The sequence below is a fragment of the Erpetoichthys calabaricus genome, chromosome 1 (assembly GCF_900747795.2).
Source record: "Erpetoichthys calabaricus chromosome 1, fErpCal1.3, whole genome shotgun sequence".
In the NCBI taxonomy this organism is placed as follows: Eukaryota; Metazoa; Chordata; class Cladistia; order Polypteriformes; family Polypteridae; genus Erpetoichthys; species Erpetoichthys calabaricus.
This window is the reverse complement of record NC_041394.2, coordinates 102,556,586-102,584,018: the sequence shown is the minus strand read 5'-3', so window position 1 is coordinate 102,584,018 and position 27,433 is coordinate 102,556,586. Positions and strand designations below refer to the sequence as shown.

The window sequence follows — 27,433 nt, the reverse complement described above, 5'->3', positions numbered from 1 at the left end:
TATTTTGGAGAGATAAACGTAAGATATAGCTGCTTGGACAAAGGCTTAAAAAATTAATCCTCTAGTGTAGGGCAATAGATAAGAGGAATACAGCAGGGAGGGCACAATACAACTGGTTCCCATCCAACACTATCTCTTAAACAATTCAACCAGTCAATTCTGTGTGCCTACAGTATATTTACTGTAACACTTGAAAATTGTTCAGGAAGGTATTACAGGTCTGGCCCTAGAAATGGTCCTAGTAGCAATTTTAGTCTACGTCTAATTACACAATGGTGTGTGAAAAGTCACTACTGAATCTTTTTTGCCTACAGCCATCAGGCTGTAAAATACCTCTTCCTGTTGTGACAGGCTTCACCATTGCCCGCTATAAATGACTCACTGACATAGGGGAAATTTTTGTAGGACATCTGTACATTTAAAGTACAATGGGTATATGATTTGTACAATTTTGGGTCTTTTTATTATGTGCTACTTTGAATTTAGTTTTATTTACTGTTTTTCTCCTTGATTTTATGTAATACTGTACATTGCTTCAGGAGTAGGTGGAATTATCCTCAGGAAATGATAAATAACTATCTACCTACCTATGGCCTGGCTGCTAATTTCACTAGAACAAAAATATTATAAAACTCAACTATTCACGCATTGTACAGAAGATATTAATGATAGTTGTGTATGCTACCCCATGAAACATTTATTTGGTACAGTACATTCTGTGTGGGAAGCACATTTCAATAATTTGCAAGGCACTAGTGTGGTGGAAGACTTACTGAAACCTGGGCAAACACTTCAGCACATGCAGTATACTGAAAATGTACTAGTAAAAGTTAAAGCTGTCTTGAGAATATCAATTTAAACTTATTTGTTCAGTGGAAATTTTCATTCAAAAGGATATTGAAAGCTCTATTGAGTATAATCAAACTGTTAACAAATATTTCCAATTTGAACACTCAGTACATTAAGTAACTAGCTCATGGTCATACAATACATTAATAGTAGGAATTATGCCTAACAACTTAAAACTGCTTACTGTGCAATGTAAATCTTTCATACTGGCATTAGGAAGGGTACCAAGCTTACACACGGTGTGGGTTAAGTAGCTCCACCACAAGCTCAAAACTGATCACTTGATTGACTGTGGCCAAAAATTGCAGCCATTGTGGCCTTTTAGGTCTGGGCTTAGAAGCAGATACTGGCATTGCTTGTGCACTCTGCCACTGGGGTGAAGAAGAATTCAAAAGCAGAACAAATTACCTGTGTCTGGGCTAGATTACGTTTACATCAATCAGTGTGTTTACATGCAAATATTAAAAACTGGGATAAGGTGAGTAACCTAGTTAAGGAAGAACCCTGTTTTTTTATTTAAACTTCTGGTTATATGCACAGGTGTGCTTCTCCTTTGGCAACTTTTCCTTTGGCTTCAATGTCATTAAACTGCACAATAAAAAGTTAGCCATTATCATCAGCCACCACGAATATGAAGACAAGCATGAAGCCTGTGATAGTTTTCTTGTGTTTTCCTTATCTGCAAGTGAACCAGGCATATGGCCATCTAACTCCTTAACTGGGTTACAGTTAAGGATTTTATAGTCTGCACATGTCCATTGCATTCTGTTAGCTTCACACATGCTTCCAGCTGCCACGGGAAGAAAATGGTACAAGCATCCACAAAGATCAATACCTGAGGCAAATACTCAGGCAATCACATTATTCCTTCTCTTGGTTAAAATACTTGGTACTATTTTCTTGAGGTAACAAATTTCCTCTGCTGTCAGAGGAGCTGCGTAAACTCCGCATTTCAGTGGCGGCACTCTCTGAGGTGTGCAGACCTGGGACAGGTCAGATCTCTGTAGGTGGGCACACATTTTATTGGTGTGGTTGCACTGATGGCTGCCATACTCGAGGAGTAGCTGTTGCTGTAGCGGATTCATCCAATGTCACTCATTTCAAAGAGCTTATGGCACTCTTTAGGTGCCTTGTCTGTTGTCTCAGTTTATGCTCTGACCGTGGTGAGTGATGTCTCGGTGAGGGAGACATTTTATTCGCAAATTTGCACGATGCTTGATGGGTGCCCGTGAGTCTCTTTGGCCATTGGTGACTTCAGTACAGCCACTAGCACTGACAGGGCTAGCTATGAGGACTGTCTCGGTCTCCATGGGTCTGGTAACCGTGGTGAAAGTGGCTCCATCTTCCTTGACTTTGCAAAAGGTCAGGGGCTGTGAATTGCTGGATCCTAGTTCCTGCACCCTGGGCTGCATTGTTGGACTTGGTACTCCAATACTGGTGGTGCGGTGGAGGAGATTGATCAAATCCTCTTTGGCAGACGCTGTCTTCGTGGAGTCAATGGAGGCTCTGATCAGGGATCTCGAAAGACTGAGCAAGGAGTCTGAGTGTCTGGGCTTGTGAGTGTCCTGGATAAAAAACAAGATCCAGGCTATTAATGACCTCTGAGGCAAAGCCATCAGCAGCGTGTCTGTCTGTACAGAGAATGTCGACCTTGTTGAGAGGTTTAATTATTTTGGCAGTGACATTCATGTCTCTGGTGACTCTTTCTATGAAGGCAGTAGATGGACTGGGAGAGCATTGGGGGTCATGAGGTCACTGGAAAGGCGTGTGTGGCGCTCCTGATATCCATGCAAAAAGACGAAGGTCCAAGTCTTTAGAATCCTGGTGCTTCCTGTCTTGCTATATGGACTCCTTTGGTACTGTGACTCTTCGGACAATCTTTGGGTACCGCTGGTTTGACTGAGTGGTTGCTCATGGAGTCCCGAATGAGGCACATTACCTGCATTGTGAGGGAGCTTCAGTTAAGGCACAACAGCCATGTGGAGCGATTCCCAGAGAGTGATTCGGCTCACAGGATCCTCATTGTCGAGTGGCTGAACCAGGCCAAGGGGACGGCCACATATCACCTGGCTGCGGCTGATAGAGGGTCATTTCCGGAGGATGGAACTGGACCACATGTCTGCCTGGGGGGTTGCCAACCAGGATCCCAAGCTGTTTCGTCATGTGGTGGGTGCGGCAACGCCCTGTACCAGTGCATGCTCCCCAACCTGACCTGACTGACCTGGTTAAAAGAATGAGTCTCAATATTTCAGAAATCGGTAAATTTATGTGGACGAGCTGAACATACTGTACAGTGCTAACCTCAACAACATAATGTCAGGAGCAGTATGGTAATGTGTTAAAAGTAAAATGTTAAGTGGTACGATTACTTTTTAAAGTAACAAGTAAACTTTTTGAAAGTAGCAAGTAATCTAAAGCAATACTTATTCTATTGAAGTAAAACTACCTGTGTTATTATAATCCCAGCTGCACTGGGATGAAGCAAACATACCAGCATGCCACTCCTTTGTAAGGCTCAATCACACAGCCAAGCAAAAGAGTGTGTTTCGTGCAATCCAGTAACAGAAATATATAAATAACTAGGGGTTGTGCCCCTTGCTCTCTGCACTCGCCCCCACCCCGGAACGCGCTGTTGTGAAGAGGGGGCTGAACGCATGCTAAGGAGATGTGGTTGGATCAGCTGCTGCTGCCGTGCTGCGTGTTCTGCTTGTTACGCTGCGTGTCGATCATTTAAAAGCCTGTGCAGCAGCTGTCCTTTTGACTCACTGCATTTTCTCGCGGGACATTAAAGTATCTCCAAGAAAATCATGTACTGTTTCCTTCCAAGATTTTTTTTTATAATAGAGAGATGTGTTGGTTTAGCAAATAGCTGGATGAAAAAAAGAATAATTGAAACAGTGTGATTACGTGATGCAGTGGCCAGTGCTCTTACCGGGAAACATTTGCATGTCCGGTCGGGGATGTAAAAAGGGGATGAATGTAATTTACTTCACAGCACATAAAGGACTAAACGTATTTATAAAACAGTCTGTTTCAAGAAGGTTCATACATGTATTTAGAATTTAAAAAACAGATGCTGGCTAGTCAAATGTGCAGTTTTTCATACAAAAGAAGAAAAGGTAATGCAAAAGTAACACACAGTTTACACATGACATTTTATAATAAACAACTATAACATATTTTGTTTTTTTTTTCATAAGTAATAATGAGTCAGGTAGCTAAGGTAATTTATAAAGAAATATTCCCCACACTGCTTGGAAGACACAGGCCCCATGCTTTTTTCAGATTCACAGCAGCCAAAGAGAGCATTTAACTCTTTTTGCACAGATTAATGACATCAGAGCATATTCTGAAAGGAGAACTCCATAGGTGTATTCGCCCATTTACATGCGGGTTACTAAGAAACCAAGTTTCTGCCTTAACTGGGATACTCACCTTATCCGGTTTTGTGTGTGTATGTAAACACAATCATTGTCTTCTGCCTGAAGCCCAACTGATTGTCAGTGATGAGAGTTAACACCGTTTAACTAATAGCCTTCATTCACATTACAAAATGTAAGGTACAAAAAGTGCAATATTTAGTCCACGTCAGACCGGAAGAAAACAAGGCCACATGCACACTGAGGTAATGTTAATATTTGATATCGTGCACTGATAACAGCGTCATACAAAGAAAAACATCCTAAATATATACAGAAAGTGTACCACGCAGCAGTCAATGTGGTGATGGAAGTGTTTTGAGGCGGTTTTAAAGGTTAACATTGGTATTTTTCAAGTTGATGTTCTTTCTTCACAATCATGGTATATTTTATTATGCCACATGAAATTGTGTACTAAAATGAAGCAATTTTTACAAATTAAAAAATACCTAGCCTGCTCTAGCTCTTTAAAACTGAGGTAAAGGGTTCCGGGTTCAATGTGAAAACAATAGCTTTAAAACTTTAAACTAACCTTAAAACAAATATGTCCACTTTGAAGCCAGCAAAGTTTTCAATTCAAGAAAATATGTGTTCCACATTTCAGAGGCATGCTTGAGACAACAAAAGTAAACTGTAAGTAATACATTTTGTTACAGACTATTTTCTTGAGGTAACTATACATTTTCTGTTCATTAGTCTGCTTGTCATGGGTGGAGGTTTGACATTCATCTAGAGTGTACTATTAATGCAGTCACACATACTGAATCAGTAAAATTATAGCATTATTTCTCTATTATTATTTTATTATTATGCAAAGAATACCGCCTGTTGCACATGCATGTTTCAGTAGTCAAGTGAGAGCTAGTGAAAGAGAGAGGCTGAGTATGTTTGTAGTGTGCAATCAAATGACAAGACCTGAATACAAGCTATAGGAATATGTTTAGTTTTAATCAGGTTAACGTTTAGTAGGTTTGGTACAGATGTTTTAGCAAATGCAGAATGGTAGCCAAAATAGTCATTCCTGTCTCATAGCACCAGAGTTTGCATGGAGTTTGCACATTCTCCCTGTGTATTTGCTGATTAATTGGTATCAGTCAGTGTGGTTAACTGCAGATGATTACTTTTTTAACCCTGAATACTGGAAATGTGTCAGTAATACTTGTCAGTTGCCAAAAAAGTTTAGTCCTCCATGTGCTGTGAAGTAAATTACATCCTGCTTGGTTTGAAAAATGGGTGTATTGTTTAAGTTTTAAGGCTTCTATTTTCACTTTGGACACTGATACCCTCAACTCAATTTTAAAGTGTAAGAGCAGGCTAGGTATTTTTTTTAATTGAAAAAAAAATGCTTCATTTTAGGACATAATTTCATGTTGCAAATAAATATATACCATGATTGTGAAGAAATAACCATGACTGGAAAAATACCGAACGTATTCTTTAAAGGTATACTGCAGCCAAAAATGATATTTTAGTATGTTACTTGCCTCATGTAGTTTGCAATGCTAGCAAAGAAAAAATTTTAATGTAAAGTATTCAGGAAGAAAATACACAACAAAGATCCTAAAAGAATGAGACCCAATAGTGACCAAACCTGGAAAAAGGTATGAAAAACAACCATGAAAAAAGAAAAAAAACTCTAATGTAACTTGTGTCACATAATCCACATGTACATTATCATTAAAATGTTCAAAAAGTGCAAAATGCATGCATTCTTGCTTCAATATTACTAATACTTCCAGAAAATTCAGCATATAATATAAATAGGTAAGACGTATTGCTTTTGAATTGAGGACAGGATTCTTGACCAATTAATGTGTTTGGGGCAGATCTTCAATTCAAAAGCACAGTATTATGGGAATGTGCTTTCCCTGCTTAGATTGTATCCAGTTTTTTTTTTCGTATAAATAATTTTAGCAAAAAACAAGGACATTTTTAATTTGTGATTGTATCAAGGTTTTTAGTCCCTTTTATGGTTGTCAAGGTATAAATGAAGTGCAGTTTATGAATGAAGACCAGGGGAGGTTGGTCCCCTTACACTGAGGAATGGGTGGGTTTCCCCTTGGGGTTTTCAGTGAGTTAATAATACGTATATTGCAACAAAGAGACAGGTTGGTCGGGGGCGGGGGGGTATTGTTGAATAATGAAACGACAAAATAATCCAGGGCTTGGCACAATAGATTGAGGCCAAAGACTCAAAAGTGCCCATTCTTGATGCCACTGGCAAAAAATGCATGCATTTTGGACATTTAGAGCAAACTAAAGTATAATGGACATGTGGATTATGCAATATGAGTTACATGAGTATTTTTTTATTCTTCATATTTTTCCACTTCTACAGTATGTGGGATTGTTGCGGCTGATCAACATTCTCCTTACAGCTTGGTCCCACACCTCCTCTCTAGTCAAGGCCTGGCCTGGCATTCAGAGCAGCCAGTGAAATAACCTAATGGTGAAATTACATAATGTTATTATACTGGAAAACGAGCAGGTGTTATTGCTCTGTAGTGGGCACAAATCCTTTCGGTTTAACTTTGGAGGGTTTCTTTTCTGGCTGGATCGTTTCTTGTTTTTGTTCAAGTCAAGTTTTGACTTTGCGTACGTATTGCGTTCTGACAGTTAAACAGGAGCACTATGATGAGAGAAGTGTACGTCTAGTGATTTTGTGATCAAACTTATATATGAAGACTGTTTAAAAGTTTATAATATACTTTGAATTATATTTGGATGTTGCATGGGTTTTGGTATTTGTTACTGTGTATTTATTATGTTTTATTTTTGTTTCAAATTTTAATGAAGTGTAGCATATGGTCAACTTTTTCCCCCAGAGTGACTGAATAGGCTACATGAAATGTCAGTCAGTCAGTCATTTTCCAACCCGCTATATCCTAACACAGGGTTACGGGGGTCTTCTGGAGCCAATCCCAGCCAACACAGGATGCAAGGCAGGAACAAATCCCAAGCAGGGTGACAGCCCACCACAGAACACACATACACACCAAGCACACACTAGGGACAATTTAGGATCGTCAATGCACCTAACCTGCATGTCTCTGGACTGTGGGAGGAAACCGGAGCACCCGGACGGACCCCACACAGACAAACTCCACGCAGGGAGGACCCGGAAAGTGAACCCAGGTCTCCTTACTGCGAGGCAGCAGTGCTACCAAAAATGTTTTATTTTATTTTTTTATTAATGAAACACGTATGTGAGTGGAATGATTTGTGTTTTTAAATTTACCTGTTCTTTATTTCATGATAAGTTTGTTAATGAACGTGTCTTGTTTTTATTTTAATATTTTTAAAGTGTGTCTCTTGCACTCTGACAGTTAAACCTTAGCACTATGATGAGAGAGTGACTGAAAAGGCAACACAAAATGTTTTGTTTTTTTTTATTCATGAAACAGAATAAAACGATCACCATTTCAACTGTGGCGGTTCATACACATTGCAGAAGAACAGTGTGTTGAGACCGGTGTTCGTGTAGTGACGCTACCATTATGTAGAAAGAATTTGAAATGGAGACAAAGAAGAGAAAGGGTGGAGCAGAAAGGGAACAGGAAAGAAATAAAAAAGTCTTGAAAAAGAAGCTGAAAAATGCACTAAAATAACAGATTTGTTCAGCAAGGTGTCAGGTAAGAAGCGTTCATGCTGGTGATGATTGCAAAATATGAGCGTTACTAGTTTGGATGACTGGACGTTCAAAATATAATGAATGAACTGGAAACCTTGAATTTTCTTTCCACTTGTAATACTGAATTGTAAAGTCATCTTTTCCAATTTTGGTAGTGAGTAGTGTGTGCAACAATTGATTTTATTAACATCAATTATCTCTTTTGTCAATTGTTTTAAAAAAAATGCCTCACAGAATTCTGTGGCACCATTTTTGAGTCATTTGAAGAAGTTGGTATTTTTTGACCAACACTTCAAACTTTGTGGAAGAGTATTCAGCATTACGATCCAGACACTGACAGCGGCTGTGTAAATTTCAGACTCACAGTTGAAATTGCAAACATAATCTATGCACTGTGGATTCCACTGACAACTACTTTTTGTGGTTTAATGCTTTTTGCACATTTGTTTTAATATAAATATTATAGAACTACATGGTTTATTTATTTATAAAGTGTTGTTCCACCCTTTATCAGAGGTTGTCTTATGAGTGAAATGTTTGTGTAAAAGCCGAATCTACCGTGTCCTCATTCATAAAAAATTCTAAGACAAAAGGTGTTTGTTGGTTTTTTGAGTCTGTGCCTGTACAAGAAAACTGATGTATATTGTGTGGCCTGGGTTAGACTTGGGATTCCCGGCTTGAATAATCTTCCCAGTCCATCCCTGACTTTGACCATCCCCAGTACTTTCTCTTCCCTTGTGCTTCCATTTCCATCACTCTTTTGCCCACATACTCATCATCTTTCTTCATCACATAACCATACCACTAGAATCTTTGTTGTTTTTTTCTCCATGAAAACATGAGATTACATTTTTTATCAGCCATCACAATGAACTAAATGAGGTAAGTAACATAATGCATCACTTTTGGGTGGGATGTTCATTTTAAGTACTACTTTATTACAGGGTTCCCAAACTCAGTTCTTGAGAGGCAGCAGTGTCTGCATTTTCCTTGCTTTGGCCAACCTCTTAATTTTTTTTAAATAAAACACGGTACTTACTTCATTATTCTACTAACATTCTCATTCTTACATGCCATAGTTCTAATATTGTTAATTTTTTAACAGTCACATTCACTAACAGTTTTCTGGGAAGAATAGTTCAGTATTTCTAAGATGTTCATTCTTACTTTTCAAACACTTCATTGAGAAACCAAGCAAAATTACACCTTTTACTTGGCCAATAAAAGGTGTCATTTTGCTTGGCTTCTCATTGCATCCATAATGGATAACATGGTACAACATCCCACTAATGCAAACACTTCATTGAAATGCACTAGATATTATATTATAAACATACAAAAGTGTCAGGCAGCAGCAAGTTCGGCTTCCTATACATCTATTGTTTAGTGGCAGCTACTTAAAGAAAAAAGAAATTGCTTTAACTCTTAAAATTATACCAAAATGCATATTTCATCAGTAGAAACAGCAATGTGCTACCAAGTGGTGAAAAAGCGTCCCTCTATAATGCAGTTTGAGACCCCACCTTTGCTCCCCAGTTTTTTTCCATGCAAAATAACGAAATGCTTAAAGGAGATTCTAACGACTGCCTCACAAGACAAACGCCTTCTTTAAATAAGAAGGTCATTCATTTAACACGTCTTTCTTTGAGGAATTCTCAGACTTAATGTCAATTTTAATTACGAACTATGACACACTCTAAATAGTTGGTGACTTTAACTTTCATATCGATAATCAGTGTGACCAAAAACTAAAAGAATTCATGAACCTCCTGGACTCTTTTGATTTGAGACAGCTTGTTAATCAGCCTACACATAAAGCAGGTCATACGTTAGACTTAGTAATTACCAAAGGACTAAAAGTTGATGTAAAGCAGGTTATTCATATTGGTCTATCAGACCATTTTCTTTAACTATTTAATATAGAAAGAATGATAGAAAATATTCATAAGAAGCATATTGTTAAAAAAACGCTTCTTTGATTCATCAGCAGCTTTAAAACTTACAAACATTCTAAGCAATCGGTCCATTTATAGTGCCAACTATAATAGCGAGGATAATGTAAATAGTATGGTGGAAAAATTTTATACTAAAGTGAGAGCTGCTGTTGATATAGTTGCACCTGAAAAGACAGTTAAAACATCTTCTAGTATTGTTATACCATGGAAGACCCAAAGAGTGTCTGATTTAAAGAGAACATGCCGTAGAGCTGAGCGTAAATGGAGGAAAACTAAACTAACTATCCACTATGAAATATTGAAGGTTAAAATAACAGAATACAATAACACAGTAAGTCTTGAGAGGCGCTGCTTTTTCTCTAAGATTATAAATAACAATGCTAGTAAACCCAGAGTCTTATTCTGTACGATTGATCGTCTGCTAAACCCAGGTAACGCAAAGGAATGTCTCCAAAATACTTCCAGTAAAACCTGTGAGGTTATTGCTGTATTTTTCAATCAAAAAATTGATGATATTAGAAATAACATAGTATATCTCCCCAACACTGCGGATCCTCATAAGCCCCAGTATTCCGTTATAAACAAATTAAATTCTTTCACCAGGATAGATTTACTTGATTTACATAGAATAATTTCTCAACTGAAACCCTCCACCTGCATCCTTGATCCAATACCAACAAGTTTTTTCAAAGAAGTATCGGGCGTGCTAATTGATAATATTCTTGACATAGTAAATTCATCATTAGATACGGGGGTCTTCTCAGACTGTCTTAAGACTGCTGTAGTTAAACCCCTACTCAAGAAAAATAATCTTGACCCGTCTGCTTTTGAAAATTTTAGACCAATCTCTAACTTGCCTTTCTTAAGTAAAATTCTAGAGAAGGCAGTCATTATGCAGTTAAATGACCACCTCAATAATCATGCTATTCTTGATAAATTTCCATCGGGTTTTAGAACAAATCACAGCATAGAAACTGCACTCGTTAAAGTAGTAAATGACTTGTGGGTAAATGCAGATAGAGGCCATTTATCTGTTCTCATCCTCCTAGATCTGAGTGCCGCATTTGACACCATTGATCACAACATTCTTAGAAATTGCCTTAGTCAATGGGTGGGCCTCTCTGGCAGTGTCTTAAATTGGTTTGAATCCTACCTGGCAGGGTGAAAATTCTTCGTTAGTTGTGGTAATTACAACTCAAAGACACATGATATCCTATATGGTGTTCCACAAGGCTCTATCCTGGGTCCACTGCTTTTCTCAATCTACATGCTTCCGTTAGGTCAGATTATCTCGGGGCACAACGTGAGCTACCACAGCTATGCTGATGACACACAACTGTATTTATCAATAGCACCTGATGACCCCGATTCCCTTGATTCACTAACACCATGTCTTACTTGTATTTCTGAATGGATGAATAGTAATTTTCTCAAGCTAAATAAAGAGAAAACTGAAATTTTAGTGATTGGCAATAATGGATACAATGAGGTTATTAGAAATAAACTTGATGCATTAGGATTAAAAGTCAAGACAGAGGTAAAAAACTTAGGGGTAACTGTTGACTGTAACCTGAATTTTAAATCGCATATTAATCTGATCACTAGGACAGCATTTTTTCAGTTAAGAAACATAGCAAAAGTTAGACCTCTTATATCATTGAAAGATGCTGAGAAATTAGTTCACGCTTTTGTTTTCATTTGACTAGATTACTGTAATGCACTCCTCTCAGGACTACCCAAAAAAGACATAAATCGTTTGCAACTAGTGCAGAATGCAGCTGCTAGAATCCTAACTAGGAAAAGAAAATCCGAGCACATTTCTCCAGTTTTGATGTCACTACACTGGTTACCTGTGTCATTCAGAATTGACTTTAAAATACTGCTTATGGTTTATAAAGCCTTAAATAATCTCGCTCCATCTTATATATCGGAATGTCTGACACCCTATATTCCAAATCGTAACCTTAGATCCTCAAATGAGTGTCTGCTTAGAATTCCAAGAGCAAAACTTGAAAGAAGTGGTGAGGTGGCCTTCTGCTGTTAGGCACCTAAAATCTGGAATAGCCTGCCAATAGGAATTCGCCTGGCTAATACAGTGGAGCACTTTAAAACCTGCTGAAAACACATTACTTTAACATGGCCTTCTCATAACTTCACTTTAATTTCATCCTGATACTCTGTATATTCAAGTCATTATAATAACTATTCATGGTGGCTCTAAAATCCGTACTAACCACTGCTCTCTCTTCTGTTTCTTTTCCCGGTTTTTTTGTGGTGGCGACCTGTGCCACCACCACCTAATGAAAGCATCATGATGTGCCTACATTGATAGATTAAAAGCCAGAAGTCTGCGTGACCATCATCATCAAGTCCTTCCAGTGGGAACCCTAAATACAAAAAGGACTGTTTCATTTATGTTAGGTAGAATGCCCAGAGGGTGGCTAGGCGGTCTCATGGTCTGGAACCCCTGCAGATTTTATTTTTTTCTCTCCAGCCGTCTGAAGTTTTTTTTTTGTTTGTTTTTTCTGTCCCCCCCTGGCCATCGGACCTTACTCTTACTCAATGTTAATTAGTGTTGTCTTATTTTAATTCTTACTCTGTCTTTTATTTTTCTTTTCTTCATCATGTAAAGCACTTTGAGCTACATTATTTGTATGAAAATGTGCTATATAAATAAATGTTGTTGCTGTTGTTAACAGTTCTGTATGTTGCGATAGATAGATAGATAGATAGATAGATAGATAGATAGATAGATAGATAGATAGATAGATAGATTAATCCCCAAGGGGAAATTCACATTTGTATTATACCAAATGTTCCAACCCCACTAAACTGATATGAACTAAGTTGAGGACAGCTTTCAAATATTTCACTACCTCTTTAAGCGCGCGGAAGCTCCTCCGCTGTCTCACCCCTCCTTTCCGCCGTTTTAATGCAGGCTGCTCGCGCACTTTCTTTCTCAGAACCCGCCCATTCAAGGCCTCCCTGACGCATTGCAGGTGGCGGCCGACCAACCAGCTCTCACTTCCTGGGTCAGCAAGCTTAGCTAGGCTACGTCACATATAACCCCACCCCTTTATCGGCTTCGACGAAAAAAAAAACGCCGACTCCGCCTGTTAATAAAACGAGTTTAAACGAGCGCGTAGATAGAAATCGAACAGAGCGGCAGACATTTTTCATACAGCAGCAGCTGAGCCAGAAACTGACCATTGAATTGAACTAATCTACGAATGACTTTCTCCGGTTGTTGAACTAAGCTTGTATATTTGTTGGAAGAGTGCAAGGAACCATAGCAACAGTTGCTGAGTAGTGCAACGTCTGTCAGGAACCGCGTCACACTGCGTAGTGATTTGAAAAGGGGAGTGAGTAGCGCGAGGCGCGGAGCGAGCGAGAGAGGGAGTGTAACTGACGGAGGAGGAAAAAATAAAATCATCAACGTTTAGAGCAATATATATATTTACACAGCACGAACACTATGGTAAGTGTTCAAAAATGATAATTTGGAAGAGTGGCTAGGTTGTTTATGTGTATTTTATCAAGGCGGAAGCTGTAGTGGTTTGCAGTACATATTTGTGTTTTTATTATTGCAATCCCTTTGACATGATTTCTCTGGGGACTTGATTATCTTTTGTGTTTTGTTTTTAGTTGAAATTTTATTTCAGACGCGAGTAAATATTGGGGAGAACTGTGGAGTGTAGTTTCTCTTTTGGGAAAGGGGTGTGAGGAAGGCGACTGCAGCTCGGTTCCATTTTAAGGGTAACTGCAGCGGTTGTCACCTTATGGCGGCGTTCCGCAGAATACAGTTACAAGGCAACTTTTCCCCCAGCTGCCTAGCTTTGCCTGCAGGATGCTTCCGTCGTTCGAACAAGACGATAGCCAGTCTAGCGTTGCCTCGCTTGGATACCTTTTGTTTTCAAAGGCAGTTGGGGATGGATTTGGTTAATACTTGTCAAGGAAAGCGTTTTGCATCCTTGACTGATGCCCGACTTGATGGAAATGTTCCTTGTTGGCACATGTCAAATTTGCGGGCTCAATTAAATGTCCGTTGACTTGTATTGCGTACTGATCTGTGAGTCTATCCTTTATAATATAGAGATCACTATAAAATGAAAGTTCAACTTAAGTGTATATTGTAATGCAGAACTATAATGACATGGCCAAAGCTTAGTCCCTTTTTTGAGGGATAATTGGAGGATTGAACGATGGGATCGCTGCTTGAAAGGAAGTGAATGACACCCCACACAGAAAGGTGCTTCATTACTTCATCGAGATGCATCTATAGCAGCATGCTTGCGTGTCAACCCCTTGTAGACTTGCCTTGAGGTTTTTAAGGCAGTTGCATATCTAATTGGCTAGCCTGCATGGCATTGCATCTTATTCATTTCTTTGTCAGTCTAGTTCATGTTTCAGTTGTGAAAAAGTATTATTACGAGTGCATCTTCAAAAATAAAGGTGGTTGGGTGTGTGGAATGCGACTTAATACAATGGCGATTCGTTGTTTTCACCTCCTGATAACTGCTCTTGCATTGCTTTACACTTCCTGTGATGTAGATTAGAATGTATTTGCCTGGTCAGTTTAACATTCTATTTGGGTATGCAAAAGGGGCACCTGCTATTCCTTTTAGTGTGCTTGGAATTGAATGACTGGGCATCACCCGTCTGAATGAGGTTAGCACAGTTAACCCAATACACAGTACTGTATGTATCAAAGCTAAATTGGAGGGGGACCCATTAGTAGCTGCTTTGCCTGAAGTTAAATCCTGTACTCTAGATATAAAGCGTATCACTGAAGCTTGTTTGAGATTGCTGTTCACTTACATGCAGAATGTTGAGAAAATCATCACAAGTAATAACTTGTATAAACGGGAGCTCCCAAGTGCATATAGTAGACATGACCTTAAGTTGCAGGAAACTGGCGTCATAACCCTTTTTGGACAAAACTTTGATAGCAGGCCTGGAAGGGTTTAATTTGATGGTTTGGGTGGGGGTGGAGTTGGGGGTGGGCATGGGCATGAATTGTGGTCTTGTGCAGAAATGATAAACGTGATTGCCAGACATTTTCAGTTTATGCAGCGCAAACACAACAGTTGGAACATTGTACAATCTTTTATATTGTACTAGTGACACTGTTCTAAATAATTTTATTGGATGGTAAGAAGGCTGTTTTGCTGTGTGGTGCATGTGAAATGACATTTGAGGAGATGCCTCATTGGTTTTAAATGTTCTAATTTAAACCATCATTGTTGCACTTACTAAATAATCCTTGTTAATATTATGTTGGCATTTTGTTTTGGAAAGTTTACTGTCTTTATTCTTCTAAAAGTTGCATTGAAAAGTTTTGAAATTAAACATTAGTATTTGCTTTCATAAATTAAAATAAATATTCAGGAATACTAAAAACAATATAATGTGGAACATATACATTGAACTGCTCAAACCAGGGTAAAAAAGTTTTAGTTTTAAAAGTTAATCATTGGTTGGTTAACCCCCAAACAAATTATTGTTTGCAGTATAAAAGAATTACTTTTATAAAGGGACACAGTGGACTTCCATGCTTTGACATACTTTAACTTCTTTCCCCCCCAGGCTGACCAGTTAACAGAAGAACAAATTGCTGGTAAGAATTATTAATAGTTTCAGTACAATTTCAATCAAACTTCTTAAATTATCTGATTCTTTTCTTTGTATTATTAATAGCACCATATTAATCTAATGAAGTCCTACCGCTTGGGTTTTTCTTTTCTGTTCTCAAAGTTTCACTGCAGTGCAGTAAGCTGACTCCCAATGGAATGTATTTAATTATATTTTGCCAGGAAAAATCCAAGAGCCAACAGAGGCCTGTGCTCTCTTGATTTGGCTCCTAATGAGTACCCTTGTGTAAAGTGAAGCAGGTCTAATGCGGTTTGGCAAGAAGTTGGTTTCTAATACATCTGTGATGATCACTCGTTTAGTCTTGCAGGAAAGAGTCAAATATGGGAGTTTCTTTAATTATTCTGTGCATGTATAAAAAAGTTTTTCTTCGTATATGTTTAAGATTGTTGCTTCTTTTTAATTATTTGGTTTTTTTTTTGTGCTTGTCACGGCCGATTTAGTTAGCTGTGTACTGTTTCAAAAATCCTTTTGATATATGATATATTATTGCATCAGTAAATATGATCAATTTCTCATTATATGTTAATATAATTTACAACCCCAATATGTTAAATTTGGAGCTGTATCTGAGTGTTTTGGGTTTTTTTTTTTTTTTTTTGGTTTTTTTTGTAAAAATTTGAATGGCTTTTAAATGAAGCCAGTAATTTTTCACATTAAGATACAAAGGTCACTAATGTGTTATTTAATCAGTGTGGTTTTATTATTGACCCAGCATGGGATTTGTTAGCTTTTGTATTTTTTTGCAGTATTTGGTCTTATTATTCATACTTTGCAATGGTGGCACATTTCAAAGATATATTGACTTTTTTCAGAGTTCAAGGAGGCCTTTTCCCTTTTTGACAAGGATGGCGATGGTACTATTACTACAAAAGAGCTGGGTACGGTGATGAGATCACTTGGGCAGAATCCAACTGAAGCTGAACTACAGGATATGATCAATGAGGTGGATGCTGATGGTAAGATACCACCTTTCCATATTTTTGTGTTCTTGTGTAATATCACACATGGGGCATGGATGTGAGCAACCTTCATTTTGTGTGTATCTTGGTTTTTTTGATGGTATACTCGGTGTGTTTCAATATCTGATTTCACTTTCATGACTTTTTATTTCCGTATAATATTTACAAGTGTGGGATGTTTTTGTACTGTTAATGAAAAATTAGCATTTCAGTTGTCCTGCTTTTGTATTTAGCTTGCACAAACAAAATAAACTAGAATATTTATGTTAAGGACTTTAGTTGGTCTTACTGGTTGTTTGAATAATCTGAATAAGGCAAACCCTTTTTTATCCTCCCTGAATACACATTTACCATAGTGCACTTTTCTAAATTTCATTTATTTCATATTTTTAAATGTGATTGTTAACTGAGGTTTCTTAATTAACAGTACTCTTGTATTTCATAGCATACTAAATGTTTATGCTAAGAAAGCAATTTAGGAGACACAAGAGACCAGTGCCTATCCTGGCAGCATTGGGCACAAGGCACTAAACCACACTTGGACAGGGTGCACTCCTGCACAAACTCACTTAGGAAAAGTGACAAAATTAGAGTAGCACAATTCTTCAGTGATGTTCAAGTCCTGTTTCCCTCCCACTTGGGGAGAACAAGCAAACACCACATGGTTATTGATGAGGCACGGGATGCTGATTATTTGAAATTGCATCACTACCTGTTAGGTTTGTCATGATACCAAAGTTTCAAAGTTCAATATGATAAAAAAGAAACTTTATTGAAATTTACTGCCATTTCAATACTCGATGTAGCTCAATCGATCTATAAATTCCAGTTCTGTATACACTAAACTTCAAGTAGTGCAATCTTTTGTAAAAGGTAAGAGTAAAGTTCTGTAAACAATAACAAGTAAAGAAGTTTAATCCAGTTTTTTTTTTCCAATCGATCAATTGAAATACTGTTACCGAGTTAGGACAATGAATTGTTAATTGAATAACAAAACAAAGATTAAATGAACATTACAGGCGATGTGGTGTTGATGGGCTGCAAATAAGCCCGAATGTACTAAATACATGCTGTGAAGCTGTGCCATCCATCTTTGTCCATCACTTGTACTATAGGGGAGAAGGGTCTCGCGTATGAAACAAATGTGCAAACAGGTTTGATTATATGTGAAAATCCATATACAAACTGGAATTTATCAAATCGAAATTTATATGAAAATGTTCTTATGATTATGCAAATTAAAAATCATGCATCCCATATATTATGAACCTAAATCTTGTAAGAGTAAGGAGCCATGGCCTCATTTGCTCTACTGGCAGACTTCACAAATGGCTCAGATCAGTCATGCAGAATAGTGGCCTGCGAACTGTTGTTAATTACAAAGAGCCATTCTCAAGTACGTCAAACAGTAGCTACAATCCATCCTTGAGAGCTCTAATATGTGCAAGCAGTTTAATCATTTGGAAGTGCCCATATCTCTGCATGTGTTCCTTGTAAAAGGCATCTTACTAAGAGAATTTTTTAAACTGGCTGGGAGTATCTTCTCTTACTCTCCATTAAAACTTGTCTTATATCATGAAAGCTATCATTTGCCTTTCTTGGCAGTTCATCAGTTTTCCCCCATGATGAAAGAAATCAAGGTCCAAATAAGAAGGGGTGTGAACAGAAGACTGGATTCCTAGCTGTGAATGGTGGAGTTGACTGTACCTATGTTGGCTACATGTACCTTGCAGTGAATCAGAGCAATTGTGTAAAATGGAAACTCCAACATACAATAAATATTCAGATTAAACTGGTTCCACTTGCCATTTTAGCAGAGTTGATCATGGGTAATTGCAAGCCATTTATAGGGATTATGTTATTCCATATATGGCTATTTTACAGTGCTCTTTGGAAATAATGTGCTTATTCACATTCGTGCAAATTCTAAGTTGGTTTACCAATCATCAATATGGTGTTAGTGGGAAGGAGTTAGGAACATGTATTCATGCATATTGTTGTTTTATAAGTCTTTCATCAGTGCCTTTAGGAAAATATCTTGTATTCAAACTTGGGATCATTTTATGTATGTTTTTATAATTGAGGCCTAAATCTTCTAGATACAATTAGAAAACTATATGTAACTTCAAAGAATACTGCTCATGGTAACCCCCACACCCCCATCTTTTTTTAAAATGATTCTGTAAAGATTTTCTTAAAACTGTGTTTTACTTGTGTATTTCTTTTTTTGTATGTTTTATTAATTGTATGAAGCAAAGTGGAAGATTATAGCTACTAACTGACAATTACATTTTAATGGATAGGAAATGGAACAATTGATTTTCCGGAGTTTCTCACGATGATGGCTAGAAAAATGAAAGACACGGATAGTGAAGAAGAAATTAGGGAAGCTTTCAGAGTCTTTGACAAGGTGGGTTTTCATAGTTCAGGTCATTACAGATTTGTACCCTTTGAACTATTTCAGGAATGATGTTCAGATTTCACTGTATTCATGTTGTGTGATTGTACTTGTAAGTCCTCCTATATAAGTTTTAAAGTGGAGCTGCTAAGAGCTTTACATATTACATTGAGGCTACCTTTATGGTTTTGAAGTGGTCAAAATTTCATTACTCCAGTTTAAAATCATAATTAATTTTCTGACAGAATCATTTAGTTAACATTTCACAATAGTTTGTTTTCATAAAGAATAAACTTTTGGTTTTCAACAGAAAAACATTTTGAAACGGTCTTCTTTTTATAGCCAGTGCCAACAACAGCCAAACCAGTGCTCAGAAATTCATGAAAGGTGGTATACATATTTACAACTTTATAGAGAAATGCTTTGAGCTTTTGAAGTTCAGCATTTTCAAATGCATGTACTTGTGTTGTAAATACGGAGAATTCTAGTTACATTAGATTTTTTTCTTTCTTTCATTTTATAAAATGTAATGATTGTAACAGCTTAGTTAAGTCCATATCCTTTTGATTTTTCCACCCAATGTGTTTCAAGAGTATTTATACATCTGGAAGCAACTTAATTTTGAAAGAGTACATACTGGTAGTTGTTCATGAAATGAGCGGCAGACTTCTACATTTATAAATATGAATATGATTATATACTGTATTATAAACGTTTCTAGCTGGTACATGCAGGTTTATATGTGCACAAGTTTGATCTTATCCTGCCTGTCATTTTGCAAAGGTGTCTGCAAGCTGTTAAGCAGGGTCTTCAGCAATGCCTTATAGTGGTCAAAATCTTAACATTTTTAATTTGACAGCAATTCAGGTGGATGCATAGGTTCAAGTTAAAAGCTTCTAAAATGTTTAGTAATGTAAAGTTTGATTTATGAAGCTGTTTTAGAACTTTCTCATGCTGCTGATTTGATTAAACCCTATATACTGCTTATGACTAGACAAGTGTTCCAGTTAGGTGTCTATTTTGGCTGTGTGTACTCTACCAAAACAGTGATTCTTGATTCATGTCATAGCCAGTTAAATCCACTCATTGGGTATTCATACTGTGATGGGTGTATATTTCAATATTTGCACTGCTCCACAGAGGAGACTATAGGGGCAAGAATATGGCGCCTTTGTTAACCAGATGTTCAAATGGGTACAAATGCACTAAATTGCAAATAAATAGAACACATCCTTGTGTAGCAGGTTTTGAAATACTGTTTATCTTGTGAAGTCCTGTGAATCTTTTGAATCTGGCTTCTGTTTCCTTTGCCAGTTTAATGACTGCCCCACTGCTCTACCAACTCCTGAGCTCATGTAACCTCTGACATGGAAGCCACCGTTAAACCTAACTTCACTTCTGTTGAAAAGCAGGAAGTGCTTCTGAGGTAGACTTTCCATTTGATTCAGGGAAAACGTGCTTGAATGCACTGTAGTAATCCCTGCACTCTTGAGCCTTCCATTGCCCTGGTGATTTACACCTCTTATAAGCCAAACTTTCACTTAAAAGTTCATAATTACTTCAGTAAAATGAAGCAAAACATTGTGTGAAAATATTCTTGCAATTCTGAATATGTGGTGTTTCTCAGGAAAAGAAATTTTTTTGTTTTTGGCTAAAAAAAAAGTTACCTTCCTAGGCAAGTAAAAGTTTAGTCTATTTCAGACTTCAGTACTTACATTAGCCGTATTTGTGTAAACATACACTGACTCTCTAAGTTTGCCCAGTCTTTGTCCTCCAGATTTCAAGCAGGCTGAGAAGGACATCGAGAGTAATCTTTGATAATTTCCCTTTTCAGAAAAAATCTGAATATATCATATATTTTTGAGCCCAATGTTTAAATCAGATGTGTGTTCTTGAACTAAGTAATTTCTTAAATGGGTATTCTGGTTTTCTTTTCACATCTCAAGATGTGCATGTTTGGTTAATTGAAGACTCATTACTGTCTGATCAAATTGTACCCTCTGATAGAATAGCACTTTGTTCAGGGATTGTTTCTGTCTTACCACTAATGCTGTCTGAATAAGCCCCATCCCTCATGGCCCTGAATAGGACGAAGTGTGTATGTAAAATGAATGAATGGAATCACTTGTAACTAAAGCACTGGCTTATTTTAGCTGTTAACATTATTAGCGTATTCATAGTAAATGATGTTTTGGTTGTTATTGCATAAGATGCCATTAAGGGTGTTAGAAATGATCCTTTTATCTCTCCATATTTCATGTATTTTCTACTCGTTTTATTTTAGGATGGAAATGGCTACATTAGTGCAGCAGAGCTGCGCCACGTCATGACCAATTTGGGGGAGAAGCTAACAGATGAAGAAGTGGATGAAATGATCAGAGAAGCAGATATAGATGGTGATGGACAGGTCAACTATGAAGGTCAGTTATGCCCAATGTGTCATTATTGTCTTGGATATATTCTGGACACCTTATGGTTTAACTTATATTTTCTGGGCTGATTAGGATGCATCAATTTTTATGACAGTTGTAATTGCCATTATTAATATCTGTACAAATTGATGATGTTTTAATTATATACTCCTCTAAGACATTTTTTTAAGATTAGCTTTATTCTTTCTATGCATTTTTTAAGTCTTTTAGTTAGGGTTCTGTTAAATCACTGCAAAAAAAATATGCAACTGTAGGCCTTAAAACAGACCCATTCCAATAGAGTGACTGAAAGGGTTAGTCCCTTGTAACTCAAGTTTTCGTTTAAAGAGACTGTGCTCTCATCCGAGCCATGGAGGTAGCTAATAATATCTGATCTCTGCAAAAATAATTTTCCCAGAACAAGGCTCCCTTCTTTGAGTTTCTTGGGCCAAAGTAGGACATTCTTTGCCACAGAGAAATGTCTGCAATCGGTGATATATAATAAATGACAAAGTAACCACTAGCAGTTTTCTAGGGCTATATTAAATTAAAAACAATTTGGTATGATATATATTCAGACCATTCTGAACCAGTAAGTGCATAATTAAAATGTTTTTGTCAAGGCAAGTTGCTGAATACCTTTTTAGATGTGGTTTTGTCTGTTCTCCAAGAAATAAAGAAATTGATTATGATCTGGTCCATCAAAGAATACAGTTTCTTTGAAAACAGGGAAATCTGTAGTTGCCCTTTTGGATGTTTGTGGGATTCTTGACATTATTAAGAAGCAACTAGCAGAACATGTGACTGGAAATTGAGTGTTCTTAAAATGGAGAACGTAACACTACTTCATACTAAAGTAGAGAGGAGAAGTGGCCAGCCATGCTGTTTTATTTATTTATTTATTTATTTTTTTATAAATAGATCCTACATATAATCCATTGGTTGATCTGCAACAAATGGTTTGAACAAGCCATCACAGTTTGTTGTGTTTTTAGACATAAAAGGGAAAAGGCCACAGATTATTCAGACAGTGGACTTTAACTTTGTTGGATTGCTCTAGATAAAAAACGTGTATTATCCTGGTTTTTAAGATGAATTGACCAACTACTACCATGAATTGGATAAAATAGAACTGAAAATATGTTCAATTAAGAAGAAAATATTTAATTGTAAAACCAAAAATTCTTCTTAATGCTTTATGCATGTAGTAAATCTTGGAGGGTAAACTTTTTTCATAATCTCTTTTAGACAGAAAATGTAAAAGTAGAAATAATGTGAATTGAGATGATCTGCGCATTTTTCCACCAAGCAGCATAATATCCACTGATATAAATTGACTTGTAAGGTTAGGGCTTACTTTTTACATTTAGCTTCACACATGAAAATACTTTCAAGTAGGTAGAGAGTCATTTTCTTGTGTTGCATATTTAAATTCAGTTTTTTAGTACTAGTACCTATTTACATTTTGCCCAGTAGCTTCCCTGCTTTTATTTTTTGATATGATTCTGCTCCTCAATTTTAAAATGCCAGCTTTCAAGCCAATAATCTGTTTTAAAAAATATATATACTGTGTGTGTGTGTGTATATATATATATATATATATATATATATATTTGTGCAAATGTACTCTCTTTAATTTTGTTCCTCTTGGCTGGGGTCAGACATTCCTTTCGGTCCTACTGGATAACAGTGTGGTCATTTTTGGCACTATTGTGCCAGTTTTCTGAGATATTCTTATTTTAATAAAACTAACTTGTAAGGTCCATCAAGTTTTTAATTAGGCTAATCCTATTTGTTTTTTAAAATTTGTTCATTCACAAAGATGCAACTTCTGCAAACATTCACTCCTTACTCTCTTCTCCCCACTTTATTTACAGTGTCTGAAGAACTCTGGATGTCCCACTTAACTGTTACTTCTCCATTCCTTGTTTTAGGTTTGCTCCTGGGCAGAGGGTGTGGTGGTCTAACTTTTCTTTTTTCTTTCTTCTAATCCCATTATCAGGGTCTGAAGATTTTTTTCCTAATTCAGTTTCCTGACCTTTATTCTGGAAGTAAAAACCAACACTGTTACTGGAATGCTGTATTTAAGAATGTTCAATTAATTATTCACACAACTACATTGGTTTTACAGGCTGTACTTTTACACAAGGAAACAATTCATTCTGAATCTTTCTCCAACTCTTTTTGTGCTTTGTGGCAGCATGGGTATGTCTACAGGAGTGCAGTGCCAAAATGTGCATACTTCCTTTTGCGTGGATGATACCTTAGTCTTTTCAGATAATTTTAATTTCAGTTTGATTTACTCACATATGTTCATGTTGTTATAGATACCACTACCTTATCTCTCAGTCCCTTCAAGGGATTACTTTTGTTGAATACTGTGCTTGCATACTGCTGGTAGCCTTACAGTGGAAGTCCCCAGACCAGCTTAACCATGTGTACTGGAATGTTTTTGTTTTGTTTTTTTTAAGCGCCCTTGGATTTGTCTATAGCTAGAAGTAATACGCCTTTTTATTACTAGTTTAAATGGGTGGCATTCAGCCTTAAAGAGAAACATCGCTTTTTTTTTTTTTTTTTGAGGTTTCATGTTAGTACTGTATTTTCTTTTATGTTTGTACTTTGGGATGTAGGAATAATAAGGGTTGGTTTATGTCTTTGTAGTAATCTTTCTTCTCTACCTTTTTTGTTTAAGGAACATTAATTTATATATTAATGTAAAGAAAATACATAAAAATAAATTATGTTTTAAAAAAACAAAAATAGGGTCATACTCATAATACTGTTTTTTTTTTTTTTGTTTTTTTTTCCCTCTCCAGAGTTTGTACAGATGATGACTGCAAAGTGAAATGGCTTCAAACTGTCCCCAGTTTGCATTGTAAAAATTAAAAAAAAAAAAAAAAAAGAACTTTGGCTTTCATCAGCTTGCCCCTTTATTTTATGTCTTCTAGTTTCCTTTTCCCCTTTTCTTTTCTTTTCTTTTTCTCCCTCTTCTTTACTCTTCGGTGATTTATTGCTGCTCTCTCCTGGCCTGTGTAGCTGTGTTACAACTAACCCCTTTCAGCATGCCATTGTCACAAGTGTTTGGCTGTGAAATTAAAAAAGAAAAAAAAATTGACGTCACAAGGAGATATGCATGCTTCCCTCATCCTACAGAATATACTTCTTGTGGAAATATTGTCTTGCAATGAAGATAGTTGTAACTTGCCATGCAGGGATAGAAATCAAATGCTGATTTTTATGGCCTCAGATGGACATCTCTTTGGTTTAAAGCCTTTGGAATTGTTTGCTTCATTACTGACTTATTTCTGGCGTGGCTTACCTACAGACCATAGCCACAGAAAAAGGAGTCTGGTACACAGATAAATAACTGAATGTTTGTATGTGTATACGTTTTGGTGGTATCACTGAAGCAACACTTAAGATTTGATCAAAGTGCATCAGCAGTTCAACTTGTGAATGGCAATAGTTTTAAATATTATTGTCTTAAAGATTTATGTGAATTTGACAATATTATGTTACCTTGTTGCATGCCAAATACCAAATTTAAAAATAAATGCAAAGAGTGCTTCTTTGCTGCTGTTTGTTTTCCAGGTGATGCAGTTGAAATAATGTACCTTGCCATGAGAATCAGGGTGGTTTTTGTAATAAAATGGTCTTAAATTTCCATCCCTGCAGCAATATTATTAAAATATGTACTTAACTGCAACAAAATTCTGCAGATGTAATCATAATGTATACAAACTGTTTACTATAGCAGACTGCATCTATTTACACAGTTGCCTTCTTGTATTTGTACTTGCTATTTTTTTATTTTTTATTTTTTTTTTTTACCTTTTAGTTTTATTTTGATATTGTGAGCGTGTTGATTTCTATATATTCCTAGCAGCTTTATTCTTTCCCTTATACCTGTAACTTAACCCATTCTTCCAACCATCTTCCTTTGTCACTCAGTCCACATTGGTTTCTGAGACAGAGGAGGGACAAAAATGCTTCAACTCCATTCCAGTTTTCTGTACTGTTTTGTTCTCAATAAACTTGACGTGTTTTTAACACTTTTGCCTAAGTGGTTTTTATTGAATGAGCTTGTGGCCGTGGTGTATTTTAAGTTTTTGGAAATGGGTTTATTGAGGTATAAGGTAAAAATATGCATACAAGACGGTAGGCATTACATGCATTTTTATCTTGATATGTCATAGTTTTGTTGTTGCTTGTGTTATTCTTGTGTAGAAACATTTATTCATACAAGTATCTGATTTTAATGCATTGTTATAACTTTGCATCCAAGGATCGGAAATGGTCATTTTTAAAATCAAATCATGTAACACCCAAAAATGGCTGGGTTTTAAATGATGCATTAGCTACTTAAATAGTCTGAGGTATTTAATTGGCTTAAGCATCGCTAAAATCAGAGTGATTTAAGTGTACATGGTGTTGCCTGCTGAATTAAATACATTTACTTTGGTCTAAAAGATAGCTGTTTAATGTCCCGCTGTAAGTTATGCATTCTGTTAAGACTAAAGCACAAGCACGGTAATCACCATTTATATAGTACATACTTTACTGTGTTTTCTTTTAGATCATGCTAAATTGACCATCCTCGGTGATGCTGCAGAAATGTCATATCTGTCTGTTTAATCCACTTTAGAGTCATGCTGTAGTAGCAACCAATGTCTTTTCTGCAATTTTTTTTTGCTTCTTGCATCACTTCTTGTTTCATGTCCCGTCACAATTTTTATATACTTAATGTATTTCTACCTTTATTAACAGTAAAGCTGTAACATGTAATGGAGACCAAAACATATGTTGGGTTCTGACATTACTTGAATTTTTTCCATGTGTACATGGTTAATAACGCACACTATAGGGTGAATGCCTTAAAAGCATGAGAAAGATATAATCCTTGGCATGTGTACAATAATTTAAAGGAACATTTCGTTAATGGTCTGTCACTTGAAGTTAGACTGTCAAGCAGATATTATATAGGTCTTAACAAAAACAAGCATAGGGAATGGTTTTGAGTGAATCTACATGATAAGAGAGTGCATACCTCACCAAAGTGTGTTCAACATGAAGTTGGATACCTGTAATAAAACACATATCTGGATTTAGGACATTTTTGAAAGTATGCAAAAGGACTACCTGTTTTGCCCATATTCAAATGAAACATTCAGGTCTCCATTATTTATTCACTCATCCTAGAACAATTAAATTTAAAACCGGTCATTCGCCCAGTATAGTTCATAATTTTCTGTTCAACTGAATCCTGCAAAATAACATCAAATTGAGCTATGAAGCTTTACAAAAAGTACTAAAATCTAAAACATTACTTTGAGACCTATTCCATACATCTTTTATGTGAAGACAAAATTTCTAATAGTAGTGAGAAGTGTACCCTTAACAGTTTTCCTTTTGCATTATCATGTTCTTTTTGGATATACAGGTGCATCTCAATAAATTAGAATATCATCGAAAATTTAGTTCAGTTATTCAATTTAAAAAGTAAAACTCCTATAGATTCATTATTCAAGCGTTTGTTTCTTTTCATTTTACTGATTATGGCCTACAGGTAATGAAAGCTCAAATTCAGTATCTGAGAAAATTAGAATATTACGTAAGACCAATAAAAAAATTACAGAAATGTTGGCCTACTGAAAAGTATGTCCATGTACACACTCAATACTTGGTGGGAGCACCTTTTGCATGAATTACTGCATCAATACCGTGTGGCACTGCTGAGGTGTTATGGAAGCCCAGGAGGCTTTGATAGCAGCTTTCAGCTTATCTGCATTGTTGGGTCTGGTGTCTCATCATCCTCTTGATGGGTTTATGGTCAGATGAGTTTGCTGGCCAATCAAGCACAGTGATACAATGGTCATTAAACCTGGTGTTGGTACTTTTGGCAGCTTGTCAGCAGAGGGAAGCATGAAGTGCTCTAAAATTTTCTGGTAGACAGCTATGCTGACTTTGGACTTTATAAAACACAGTGGACCAACACCAGCAGATGACATGGCTCCCCAAATCATCGCTGATTGTGGAAACTTCACACTGGACCTCAAGCCACTTGGATTATGTGCCTCTCCACTCTTCCTCTAGACTCAGGACCTTGATTTCCAAATGAAATGCTAAATTTACTTTCATCTGAAACGAGGACTTTGGACC

The 27,433-nt window shown here is 36.7% G+C and overlaps 1 protein-coding gene across 3 annotated transcripts in view; it reads left to right on the top strand.

Annotated features, from left to right (window-relative positions):
- Positions 1–25,326, top strand: part of calm3b (calmodulin 3b (phosphorylase kinase, delta)) — a 234,604-nt gene extending 209,278 nt beyond the window's left edge. For all 3 annotated transcript variants that reach the window (XM_051930660.1, XM_051930653.1, XM_051930648.1), the window contains exons 2-7: positions 13,240–13,332; positions 15,441–15,471; positions 16,319–16,462; positions 18,769–18,875; positions 21,148–21,283; positions 24,091–25,326. In XM_051930660.1, the coding sequence (XP_051786620.1) occupies positions 13,330–13,332; positions 15,441–15,471; positions 16,319–16,462; positions 18,769–18,875; positions 21,148–21,283; positions 24,091–24,119 (450 nt within the window). In that variant the 5' untranslated portion in view covers positions 13,240–13,329 and the 3' untranslated portion in view covers positions 24,120–25,326. The remainder of the gene's footprint in view (positions 1–13,239; positions 13,333–15,440; positions 15,472–16,318; positions 16,463–18,768; positions 18,876–21,147; positions 21,284–24,090) is intronic.
- Positions 25,327–27,433: the final 2,107 nt, after the last annotated feature.